We start from the raw sequence: 13,870 nt of genomic DNA, 5'->3' as shown, positions 1-13,870 counted from the left end.
GCTAATTTTTGTGCTGGCACTGGGAATGAAGCAAGGGCAATCATGATAATATTGAAGGTGGTTTGCATCACTGACATAAGCACAGGATGAGTAAGTTCTCTATTCTGATTTGCATTGATGTGGAAGATTTGCTTTATATTAGGGCTCTATCATAGCTGATCTGGAATGATTCTCTGCAGAAGCCTAAGAATAGTCTCGAATAATTCACATAATTCACCTTTCTCAACTTGCATGTCCCCAGTAATATCTAACTGCAAGATCAGTGACTTGAAGTTAAAATTACATTGCAGTGCTATGCAACATTAGATGAAAAGACCTTGCATTTCAAGGTCTTTGTCTGGATTAAAATCATAGAACTAAATAAGAGTACTTTATAATGTCTTCATTTTCTTGCTAAGGACTGTGGTGAAGTGAAAAACAATGTGTGTCATGGAAAAAGCTGCAACATATTTCTGGTCATTCAAAAAAAGGTTTTGACAGCAATTAGTTTTATCTCAATTTGTGAATGACTTCCTGGTGTTTTATTTTGAGGCAAGAGGATTCTGAATTTGCTTATGGAAGTATTATTTCACAGCTGCCGTTTGATGTTATTTTTGCTGTCAATAGAATTTGTAAATCAAAGTCATAATGGTAGGGCAGAAGGGTGTGCTCAGCAAGCAGTGTATATAAAAGCATAACATACATTGTATGTATATTAAAGATCATAATGGCTTTTTTATTTACGATGCTTGCCACTCACTTTCCCACCAAGCCTCTTCTTACCTTGAGCTGGCCCTCACTAATGTGTGTTTTTTTTAAATGGCCAGTCCCTGCACAGTGCAGAGCCTTTCATTTTGCACCATATATTACTTCAATTGATTTTTTTTCAGATACCAAAACTTGTTTATTTTGTCATGAAGGCATTTCTAACGGTACATGCAACTTACCCTTTCAATTGATTCATCCACTGACATCAAGGTCTGCAGTCTCTTCCTCTGTAGCATGTTAGTAAATTCCATGTGAATGGGTTTCATTGGGCCAGTGTACCTCATGATCCAATGTTTGTCTGGATTAGGAGCATAATTATAGCTCGGAGTGCTGCGGGTGTGATTATAAAAATATATTAATCATATACATTTCAAAGATTAGATATATAGACGTTAAAAATCTCTTTGCCTTGATTCCTACACACTCAATTCCACACATAAATTTATTCTTCCATTCTCTGTACACAAAACTTAATATTGTTATTGCCTGGGGTGGTAGTGGAGATAGCTCTCGCTACTTAATAAATGGTCCCAGTGGCGTGTGCCGTAAATAGCCTCTGACAGCCTAGTCCAGGTTCACGTGTGGCTTAGCTGCTAAGTCTGGCAGAACCATTTCTACTGACAGGAGAAGGGGCAAAGGTGGGTTGCTGGTGCCTTAAAACCAGTCGCTTCAGGCAGATGTGGCCTGTCAGCCGTGGGGAAGGAAATCTCTGATCTCAAACCTCCGCTGTTTTGTGGCTATACCCAGTAATGGAGAAGGCTTCAGGAGCAAAAACTGAGGAAAAAAATCCCAAGTTGGAGTTCCTAAGGCAGTCCTACATTGAGTTCAATACTGACTGGCAACTCCCGTGATGCTGCCGGTGCCAAATTGTATCAGCCTCTGCCATTCATTTGGGTTCATCAGATGCATAGACAGGGGGAGCTTGCTACATGGGTAACAGCTTGCTCTCCATATTGTATTGCCCACGCTTGCATACCTAGACAGCTAGAACACACTACCCATGGTCAACCCTGACCAACGGAACCTTCATATGCACAAAACAATTGGAATTTGCTTTGCTTCACAACCTTTTATTCCAGCAGGGTCTGTACATGGGTGAGAAATTGTAAGCTGATAGCTTTGTGTGAGTGTTCTTAGCAGTGAAATTTTATCTTGTTCTCAGTGAAGGAGTGGTGGGTGGAAATGTAGGGTGGAGTCAGTCATTGGAGGTGGTGATGGCGATATTGGACAGGGTGTCAGTTGGAATGTTGATGGGACTGGGAGTGGGTGGAGGTTGGGAGATGCTTGGTGAGGGAGAGAATGGTGGAGGTTCTGGAGAGAGGGTCAGCACTGCATCTGACAACTGTGTTTATTCCTCCAATACTTCCATGTCCCTCTTGGAAATGTTTACAGTTTGCCATGGCACCTAATTTAGTGTCATCAGAAAATTTGTTCCTATGCCTAAATCATTTATATAAATAGAAAATAACAGATGTCCCAGCTCAGAACCTTAGGTGGCATCACAATTTGTATCCTGCCAACTCAGAAAACATTAATTTGCTCCTGCCTTGTTTTCTCACAATCATCATATCCCACGCTTTATATTCACTTCAATGGCATGTGCCATAATTTTTCAATGCCTTTCATGAGACTTCTGCAAATTCATATCTTCACTGTCAACTGAATCATCTTTGCTTTTTACCTTCAGCTGCCAATCCTGCTGAGTGTCACTATTTAACTTAAGCATTTCTGAATGTTCATGAATTTTATACTGTGTATTTAGAATAGAAGAGGAACACCATCTAGGTTTGACCTAGAGCATCAGCTGGATTTATGGTTCTAGGTAGGTCTTCTAACGCCCAGAGTGGGAGCTCTCCACTCTGGGAGCAGCCTTGGATATGCTCCTCTGTCAGGAAGCATCTGCAAGGTTTGCAACACATCCGCCTTTTAAATTATCCCCCTGATCCTCTGGCATTATCATTCGTCAGGCAATTAACATGATAGCAGGGGGCACAGAAAACAGGGAGGATGGAAACAATTGAAATTCTGTCATAATAACCACCCATCTGCTTCGCTCACACCTTGAGGATGGAGCTAAAATCTGATTACAGATTTACAGTAATTTTGTAGTTTAACTATTATCTTTGACTCAACTTTTTTGATCACATGCAGTCAGTTTTCTCACAGCTGTTATGGGCAGTTATAAAATTGGATGCAGTCATGGAAAGATGACAAGATGGAATTTAGAAGTATTTAGGTAAATGCTCAAATATAGAAAGACTAATTAGATTTAGAAGGATATTGTAGAATAGCAAGTTACTGTAACTATACAGAAATAAGTATATGCAGAAAGTTAAGACCATAAGACATCAAGACATAGGAGCAGAACTAAGCTACTTGGAACATCAAGTCTGCTCTGCTATCATGGCGGGTTTATTCTCCCTCTCAAACTCATTCTTCTGCCTCCTCCCAATAATCTTTGACACCCTTACTAATCAAGAACTTAACAAGCTCTGCTTTAAATATACCAAATGATTTGGCCTCAACAGCCATCTGTAGAAATGAATTCCACAGATTCACCACCCTCTGGAGCAGGTTTTCCCAACTCAGGGTCCATTGACCCCTTACTTAATGGTATTGGTCCATGGTATTAAAAAAGGTTGCAAACCCCTGCTCTTGAGAGATGTAATGAAATAACTGGCGGCATTGATAAAGAGAAATAGATATTGAGATGGATATGTTACAACAAACTGATTAAGAGGTTGGCTCTGTAACTGCATCTGACAATGGAGTGCTTGATACGGATGATTGATCTTTGTGAATATACTGTATGTATTTGTGTATCATTCAATGATGGATAAGAAAATGACCGATCACATCAATAGAATATAATGGGAGTACAAATCATTGAAAGCAGCTTATTGAAAATTAACTCAGGTTTCTGACACATGATAAGGCAACATCAATTCTTGTCTTTGAAATACCCAAGGTTGTTAACAAAGGCATTCTCCAAAGCAGAACTACATTAAGGTTACTAAAACATCAAATAAATGAACATTCAGGAATATACAAAATGAGAAAAAAAAACAGGCCATCATTCAATTCTTCAAGCAAGGTCAATATTTGATTATTTGATTAGAGAAACATTCCCAAATTTGGAATCATTTCCTAAGAACACATTTCCTGGTGAAAATCATCTGTATTAAACTTCTGTTACTCTCAAATGCTATACAGGTTCTCCCGAGCTTATGGACTGTCAGCTTATGGACAGTAGATACATATGAAAGAGCATTTGTGAGATGGGTGGTATGGATTTACTGTCCACTGCAGTACTGCAGGCATCTCCCGGCATTCCACATTTCTGACTTGTGAACTGTCTGGGTTATGAACAGTTCACAGGAATGGCGTTACATTATAAGCTGGGGAGGAACTGTATTTAAACATGTCAAGATAACTTCTATAAATGTATCATATTCCACCTGTTCACTATCCTGCAAGAGTAAGAGGAGGATTTTCTTAACTTTCTGGAGGTTTTAAATTTTCTAGTAATTCATTTTTTGTAGTTCAATTATTATTTCTGATTTCATATTTTCAATTAGCTTTCCATGTAACCATTTTATTAATTTAGCTCTCTGATGCTGTTTTAACTTGCTTGAAGTTAGTTCAGGAAGGTTGATCATGTCAGAGGAGATGAGGTATTTTTAAATAATGATTGTGTCTCATATCAATAAGATATATCTTGGCTGGAGTGTATTTGTTTGCCATATTCTCCAAGTTTTCAACTTTGTATGCATCAGTTTTATTTTTAGCTTCCATTATTTTGAACAATGGTTTGCATTATGTCTGTCTATTTGAACAGCATGTTTAAGAGATGTGCCTACGATGCTAATTTACAGAGCATGGCTTGCAGACCTGATTCAATGAGTTTAATATTACCATTTGTATGTGTCTTACACTGGAGAGTGAATGTGACATTAACTTAGCATCATCTTACTTCTACTGAATATTTCAAAAGAAATAGGCAATTCAAAATGTATAAATGAACAAAATTAATGCCAAATTGGCACTGACACAAACAAGGCAAATCTCGATGGTAGATTTAACACTGGTACAGATTGAAACACATGGATGCCTGCCAGTATAAACTGCATCTTCCCACCACCTGTCACTTTCCTCATCTCCCCAGCAGGTAGTATGTAAAACAAATCTGTGTGCCTGTGCGAACAACATCTACTGGGCTCACATGTGTAACAAGCACACTTTTGTTCAAATGCATTGAGTACTGGTGAAGGAACCTATCTGCACCTTAAATCTTAATACATTTACCCATATTGTCAGGTTTGCATTATATCTGCATGGACTTCATTCAGATAATAATGTCTTATGATGTCAGAAAAACATCAGAATGACTGCAATGTACTGTGCTGACCTTTGTACTGCTTTATGACCCTAGTTATTGGGAAATGTGGATAATCTTGTTGTATGTCAGTAGATAAGCTCTTCTTTCACCGAATGTGTGTTTCTCCACATGCTAGTTACAGATTTAACTCTAGTATCTATCCGGCAGACATTTATAAGCTTATCAGAAATATTGAGAAGAAAGAAGCTCAACCTCAAACTACATGGCACAAAATGATTTATTCAAGATGCTGATATCAGGTAAAGGATCTTGTCAGCAGACAGCTGCAAAGAAGTAAACAAGTGTGGTTATTTAAAACCAAAAGCAAGATGTCATGTCACAGATAGCTACAACACCCCTCCCCTTCATTTCATAACAGATTTTTTCCACTAAACTCATAATTAATGCCCATTATACTTTTGGGCTTCAATATTCACCCCATGCTACAAACGACAGGAAAGGATGTTTTAATAATAATTAAATTAGTATAGTGTGGCCTCAATATCCCAGAAGTACCTAGTGCCATTTCTCTAGCTGCGAATATTGTGGCTTCCAGCAGTTCACTACGAAGAGTTAGCATGATTCATTGTATAACTGAGGACCAATATTAACATAATCCTGCTCAGCATTCCCAATGATAGAGACACCTGAGAATGAAATAAAAAATGAGAGTTGCTAGCTTCACAAATTAAGTACTTATGCAGCTTTGTGTGAGGGCCAAGAGGAGCAAAGTCAGTCAGCCCTACCTCTCAAAGAAATCATGAGCCACCCCCTTGCCCATCTCCACAGAGGGCAGGTGCACTCAATGAACAGATGATGTCTCACACACCGCAGACAGGCAAGCACATGTTATCAAGATGTTTTGCCTTTGAAGGATGCTGCAGGATGCTTGTAAGGTCTGCTCAGCTGGATGCAGATACTGCATCCTGATGGTGTTGAAGAACAGAGAACTCAAACTAGACAAGCAAGAGTGTGTGAGGCCCTGTGAATTCCGGCTGAGAAAGATGAGAGGTGCTGTTTTTTCCTAGTGAAGAGGATGATGTTTGATGATGTGCTGAGTATCTCAGGCTGCATCCCAATGAATGCCAGCAGGTTCTCACCAAAAAACTGCATACACTATGTTCCCTCTAAGCTGTGCGCGCGTGCATGCGCACACACGTTTTTCAACCAGTGCACAAAGGAAATTAATGTGCGCACAAAGGGTTAGTTACCTAATGTAGTAATTAATTATTACACTTATGGAAAATAAGTCTCTATTGGAAAAGATCAGTCAAATGACCCTGTGACTAAATAATGTCACAAGAAATTGATAAACATTACATACACAGTAGCTTTGCAGGTTTTAAGTGATGTCTTTGATGAACTGTCTGCACTGTGCAAGGTTCTGCAAAAGAGTGACCTGACACTGATTGATTCACTTCATTTTGCGTGAGGCAAAATTAACAAGATAAGACCATAAAACCGTAAGACAAAGGAGCAGAAGTCGGCCATTTGGCCCATCGAGTCTGCTCCGCCATTTTGTCATGAGCTGATCCATTCTCTCAGAAAGCATTAACTGGGAGACAATGTTTCGTGGAGTGACAAAATTAAAGTTTCGCTAAGCCAACAACATGAAGAAAACGTCACAGTAGATACAAGTTTGCTGTTGACTTTTATAAATAGTCTTTGTATTCATTTAGAAGAAAGGTTTTCTGAAGATGAGGTACAAGAATGATCAGCTTTTGATTTCTCCACAATTGCAGATTATGACTTCACATTTGGCGATGAACAAGTTAATGCCTTATGTCTAAAATATCATGATTTTCTAGCTGAAAATACTGTAATAGTTAGACAGATTAATGATATCAAATTTTCCATGCAAGAAAAAATTAAATCCAAACTTATTTCAAACTTTGCTCAAATGGTGGCATTTGTACTTCAAAATGAACAGTTTTGCGACCTTGTACAGTTGATGGACATTGGGGGAACCTTTCTTGCGTCTCGTGCGGACTGTGAGTGAGGTTTTAACCTAATGAATCGACTCAAAAACAAGCTGAGAAACCGTTTAGGTGAATGTCATTTGGATATGTTAATGAAAATCAAAAGCTGTCAATTGGATGGAAGTTCTTTTAGTCTAGATACAGTTAACAAAGAATGGGTAAATGCCAAAGACAGGAGAGAGAAAAAATAACTGAGTGACTTAAATATGCATGTTATTTTGTTGTTATTCTGTGCAGTTTTATGTTGTCACAGGAAAAAAATTGCACAACATAAGATTTTTGCGCACACTGACTACTGAAAATTAGAGGGAATGTTGACTATGAGTGCCTAATCTCCTGGACATGGCTAATAACCAACTTATAATAAATTTATTGTGCCGTTCATTGATAGCAGGAAAATAAAGAAAGGTCATGAAAGATCTGATTGGTATTGGTTATCGAGAGATGAAGCAATGATAAAGCTGCTTCCCTTTCTCAACCATTATGTATTCCTCAGTTGGAAAGCCCCAATGTATGAGTCTGCCTTTGCATGCAGGTAAGATCTCAACATAAGTGTATTCATGGGGTTCAAAGTACCGGGGATGTGACAAGCATCCAAGGAGCCTGAGTGAATCCACAGGAACTGTTCTGAGTAAGGTTCATAGGAAAAGGAAAAATACATATTCTTGCAGAAAATTATGCAGATGAGGATTTTATACAAGGAATTGAATTTTCTTTGCTTGTAATCATGTAAAAATAATTGCAGATTGAGTTGTAGACACAGCCAGCTCTATCACAGGGACAACCCTCCCTACCACTGAGGACATATTTGAGAGGTGGTGCTTCAAGGTGATGGCATCCATCTCTAAGGACTGTCACCATCTTGGACATGTCCTCTTCTCATTATTACCATCAGGGAAGTGCAACAGGAGCCTGAAGGCCCACACTCAATGAGTCAGAAAGAGCTTCTTTCCCTCCACCATCAAATTTCTGAATTGACCATAAACTCATGATCCTTTTTTTGCCCTATATATTTAATAAGTAATTTATACTAATTTTATGTCTTTGCACTGCTCTGCTGCAGCAAAATAACTATTTCATGTCCTGTAAGACAGTGATAATAAACCTGATTCTGATTCTAATTACTGCCTGCTATCAGTTCTGGTTCAACATTTATATCTGTAATCATGCTGCAAGCAGAAACTGGACAAGGAATGGTAGAGGATAGAGAGTTGAGAATTTTCCATCTAAAATTGACTTGGTAGCATCGACTGAATTCCTCAGTGTAACCTCATCATGCTGTGCAATAACATGTGTTGCTCCTCTTTCAACAGCTGAATTTGCTTCCTACTCCCCCTCCACCTGCTCGTTGTCAAAGAATCAATGTCCTTTTTACTGGCGCATTCCACACTCACAACAGCAAAATCCAGTGCAGAGCTCAGCAGACATCATTTTTTCTTAGAACCTGGGTAAAATTATATCCTCTGGAGTAGTCAAGATCTAAAACACAATTGAAGTAATTCATTGACTGGTTCTATTGCATTCAAGTGACTGTCTAACTTCAGATGTAGTGCTCTGATGGCTGGTATCTCATTAGGACAGGAGTCAGGTTTTCTTTTCCTTTATTAGCTACTCTTCAGTCTACTTCAAGGATTGAATAAGATGGATGATGGAAGTAGGCTGCTGTACGTTTCTAAGCAGCTGATTATCCCAAACATTCTTCCTTTCTCCCCATCTCTTTTACCTCTGCTTTCCCACAAGCAGCTGTCCTTCACAAGGCAAACAAGAAAAAATCTTCAGATGCTGGAAATCTGAGCAAAGCACACAAAATGACGGGGGAATACAGCAAGCCAGACAGTATCAATGGAAAAGAGTACTGTCAATGTTTCGGACTGAAACCCTTCGGCAAGACTGCTGACGGGTCTCGGCCCGAAATGTCAACTGTACTCTTTTCCATAGATGCTGCCTAGCCTACTGAGTTCCTCCAGCATTTTGTGTGTATCCTTCAAAGGACATTGCTTCTCAAGCCCTACAAATGAAATTCTCCACACAGGATCTCTTATTGTATGACACTAAACTAGACTGCCTAATTCAGTACTGTTTTAGGTATAAATACAGGTCCTTGATGATCTGCACAGCTCAGAAGTATGACAAAACCAGTGCTCCATTTATTTTATGTTCTAGAACAATGAAGCTATTAAAATGTAAATTTGTAACGAACCACTGGTAAGTGAGTTGAAGGGCTAAATAAGAAAATGATAATATCTGTGGCCACAAGACCGTATTATAATAATAATACTCACATATGCTGGGAAGCATTTGGAAAAAGGTGGGAGAATTGTGGGGCTGAATCTTCAGGGCCGTGGGGTGCTGCATGACTGATCAGCAGCATAACTGGTCTATGTGGATAAATCTTCTTGGATGATTTAAAGTAATTGATGCTGTCATTTGTCATCAAGTCTGTTAGGTAATCCTACAAAAAAGAAAAGTAATGCATTGATTGTTAAATATTTTAAAAGAGACATTACATTGAAACGATTACAGTAACAAATTTCTCAGATTTGTAACCTTTTTGTGCAATACACAGTATTCTTAAAGATATCTTTGCAGACAAGAACATTAGTCAGTGCTATAGAACAGGGGTCCCCAACCTTTTTTGTACCGCGGACTGGTTTAATATTAACAATATTCTTGCAGACCGGCCGACCTGGGGGAAGGGTGGGGCGGGGTGGGTGTTAATCACAACCAGAATATAGGTGATAAGTCAACTATAAGTCACTTATAAGTGGCTAATACACACAACTTCGTTTCTAAAGGGGTTTATCTAACGAATTTGATATTAAACACGCAGCGCATATTTTCCTCGCGTGAATATAGTGATACGTCAATTATATCAGTGGTCCCCAAACCTCCGGGCTACCGACCGATACATTGCCGTGAAGAATGCAGTGGTACAGCAGTGGCCGGAATGCATCCAACACATCTTTAAGAATAAAGCGGAAGTAAACAAGCTAATTGATTAGGTGCTGCCCGGCATGTAAATATCGGCCCAGATCAGAGGTGATGCAATCAGCAATCGCCTCTGATCTGGGCCGACATTTACGTGCTGGATGGCACCTAATTAATTAGCTTATTTATTTTGGCTTTTTTCTTAAAGATGTGCTGGGTGCGTTCCAGCCACCGCTGTACCGCTGCATTCTTCGCAGCCCGGAGGTTGGGGACCACTGAATTATAAGTCACTTATAAGTCAATAGCATCATAACATTTTAAGTAACGTTTGGATATTAAACACACAGCACGTATTTTCCCCATATGAACACATAAAATCATTGCAACACACATCGAGAGGTGATGGGAGACGGCGATACTCGAAGGGGGTTCCTTATGTCCAGTCTATTCTGCAATTTAGTTTTCGTTGCATTCATTGCAGAAAAACTCCGCTTCGCAGCGATATTATGTTGGAAATGGAAGCAATGTTTTCAGTGCTTTCGTGGCTATCTCAGGATATCCAATCTTGACTTTGATCCAGAATGCCGACAAAGATGTTATGTCAAACATACTTTTCAGCCCACCGTCATTTGCAAGCTCGAGGAGTTGATCTTTTTCCTGCTCTGACATGGAAGATTCACCAGAAACATTCACAAATGGGTCACGGACCCATTCCTTTGCATGTCTTGGGTCATTTGCATCTTGGGTCACTAATGACCTCACATGCGTTAAATTTCAACAGTGGGCGTGACAGGGAATGAGGAAAGGTGCAGCTGACTCATATCGTTTCATATCGCCGAATCATATCGTTTCCTCGCGGCCCGGTAGCACATGCTTTGCGGCCCAGTGGTTGGGGACCGCTGCTATAGAACTATACATTGTGTATGTGCTCTTGCATTAAACAATATATTCTATGCGTATTTATTGAAAACATGCACAAAATGTGGCAGCTGCAAAATATTAGTGTTTAAGGCCAAGGATCAGCTTGGAGAATGTGAAAAGCAGGAAGCATCTTATTGCAATTGATGAAGCACTGTAATATATTGGCAGTGAAGCTGGCAGTAGTTTGATTATCAGTATAGTGAAGGGAAGAAATAAACAGTCTAAAGATAAAACAGAAGAAATTCTGCAGCTGCAGAATAACACACACAACATGCTGGAGGAACTCAGTGGTGGTGTGGCCAACCATTTTAATTCCACTGCCCATTTCTCTTCGCACATGTTGGCCCAAGGTGTCCTATACTGCTACCATAAGGCCACTCACATATTAGTGGAGCAATACCTCATGTTCTGACAGGGTAGCCTCCGACCTGATGGCATAAACATTGATTTCTCTAATTTCCAGTCATTTCTCCCTTATCCACTTTTCTCTTTTTCTTTTCCATATTTTGGCTCCCCTCTTACCTATTCTGTTCTCCCCCACCTGCTCATCACCTCCCTCTGGTGCTCATTTTCCTTCCCTTTCTCCCATGGTTCAAAGCTCAAGGTAAATTTATTATCCGAGTACATATATGTCACCATATACAACCCTGAGATTTATTTTCTTGTGAGCATACTCGATAAGTTCAATAACCATAACAGAATCAATGAAAGACCTCATTCAACAGGCTGGACATCCAGTGTGCAAAGGACAATATACTGTGCAAATACAAAAGAAAAAAAAAGAAATAATAATAATAATAAATAAGCAATAACATCAAAAATATGAGATGAAGAGTCCTTGAAAGTGAGTCCTGGGTTGTGGGAACAGTTCAGTGGTGGGGCAAGTGAAGTTGAGTGAAGTTATTCCCTCTGGTTCAAGAGCCTGATTTTTGAGAGATACAATAATAACTGTTCCTGAACTTTCCTCTCCGATTGGATTCATTCTTCTTCTGCCCTTTATCTTTTCCACCTAACACCTCCCAGCTTCTCACTTCATCTCCTCTCCCCCACCCACTCACTTTCCCCCACCACCTGCAAGCCTTCCCTCCCCCCAACTTCTTTTTCTTCCTCTTTCCTTTCTAGTTCCGATGAAGGGTCTCAGCATGAAACATTGACTATTTATTGCTCTCCATAGATGCTGCCTGCTCAGCTGAGTCCTCCAACATTTTTGTGTGTTACTCAGCCGGAAGATGATCTTTAACATTTTATTTCAAAGAACTGTACACGTTGCAACCCAGAAGAATTTTAATCCATTGTATTAACATGCATTAGTATTTTCCCAAATAAGCCAGTAACTTTATTGTAGAATTTGAATGGAAAATTTTTGAGCATAAAGAGTAAATAGCAGAAAGGAAGAAAGTAATCCGTCATGACAAGAAGGTCTTTGACAAGATGCTGCACATGAGGCTGCTTAGCCACATAAGAATCCGTGGTACTATAGGAACAATACTAGCATGGAGAGAGTATTGACTGATTGGCAGGAGGCAAAGGATGGGAATAAAGGGAGCCTTTTCTGATTGGCTGGCAGTGACTAATGTGTTCTACTGGGGTTGGTGTCGTGACCACTTCTTTTTACGTTGCTTGCCAATGACTTGGATGACACAATTGATGGCTTTGTGTCAATGTCTGCGGACAATATGAAGATAGGTGGAGAGACAAGTGGTGTTGAGGAAGTAGGGAGGCTGAAGAAGGACTCAGATAGATCAGAGAGAATGGTCAAAAAAATAGCAGATGGAATATGGTGTAGAGAAGTATATAGTTGTGCACTTTGGAAGAAGGAATAAAGGCAAAGACTATTTTCTAAGCAGGAGAAAATTCAAAAATCAGAGGTGTAAAGGCACTTGGGAGTCCATGTGCAGGATTCCCTAAGGGTTAACTTGAAGATTGAGTCAGTGGTAAGGAAGGCAAGTGAAATGTTAGCATTCGTTTTAAGAGGACTGCAATATAAGAACAGGGATGTAAGGCACTGGTGAGGCCTCACTTGGAACATTGTGAGCAATTTTGGTCTCCTTACCAAAGAAAGGATGTGGTAACATTGGAGAGGGTGCAAAGGAGGTTCACAAAAATGATTCTGGGAATGAAAGGTTTAATGTATGAGGAGCATTTGATGGCTTTGGGCCTGTGCTCACTGGAATTTAGAAGAATGAGGGGGGAGGATCTCATTGAAATCTATCGAATGTTTAAAAGCCTAGATAGCATGGATATGGAGAAGATATGGAGGGACATCCATTTAGAATGGAGATGAGGAGGAACTTCTTTAGCCAGAGGGTGGTAAATCTGTGGAATTCATTGCCACTGATCACTGTGAAGGCCAGGTCATTGAGTGTATTCAAGGCAGAGGCTGATAGGTTCTTGATTTGGCAGGGTGTGAAGGTTTATAGGGAAATGGATCAGCCATGATGAAATAGTGGGACAAACGTGATGGGCCAAATGGCCTAATTCTGCTCCTATGTCTTATGGTCTTACGGACATAAAGGGTTACGTTCTTTCTTATGCAATACTTCCAACATTTCAGAAAAATATGTCTGCTCATATTTGGATTTTGTTCCATTTAATCCTTTATCTTATTGAACATTAAGACTGTATAAAACATTTATTCTCTATAGAACTTGGTAATTATGTTGTTCAGACTAAACACAGTATTCGAAAATAGTGGTAGTATCTAATCTGCCAGAATCTTTAAAATACGTGCCTTTCCAATTGCTTACTGGAAGTAATTATGCTTCCATGCTTTTATGAAAAACAGTTATGCTTTTCTTCATATTACATCATAATCTATTACTTTGGCTGTCACTAGCCTTTAACATTTAAACCACCAGCCAACTGAAAGTTTTGCCCGACCCTCCATACTATTTGAATGAAATCAATTTAATCTGGC

At 39.5% G+C, this 13,870-nt stretch overlaps 1 protein-coding gene across 9 annotated transcripts in view; it reads right to left on the bottom strand.

Annotated features, from left to right (window-relative positions):
* The window catches only part of LOC134342810 (extracellular sulfatase Sulf-2-like), a 352,386-nt gene that overhangs the window by 73,127 nt on the left and 265,389 nt on the right, over window positions 1-13,870 (bottom strand). For all 9 annotated transcript variants that reach the window (XM_063041404.1, XM_063041405.1, XM_063041403.1 and 6 more), the window contains 2 exons: window positions 9,387-9,556; window positions 927-1,077 (listed from right to left, as the gene is read on the bottom strand). In XM_063041404.1, the coding sequence (XP_062897474.1) occupies window positions 927-1,077; window positions 9,387-9,556 (321 nt within the window). The remainder of the gene's footprint in view (window positions 1-926; window positions 1,078-9,386; window positions 9,557-13,870) is intronic.

The sequence above is a fragment of the Mobula hypostoma genome, chromosome 2, assembly GCF_963921235.1.
Source record: "Mobula hypostoma chromosome 2, sMobHyp1.1, whole genome shotgun sequence".
NCBI classification, from domain to species: domain Eukaryota; kingdom Metazoa; phylum Chordata; class Chondrichthyes; order Myliobatiformes; family Myliobatidae; genus Mobula; species Mobula hypostoma.
This window is presented reverse-complemented; position numbering and strand designations above follow the sequence as displayed.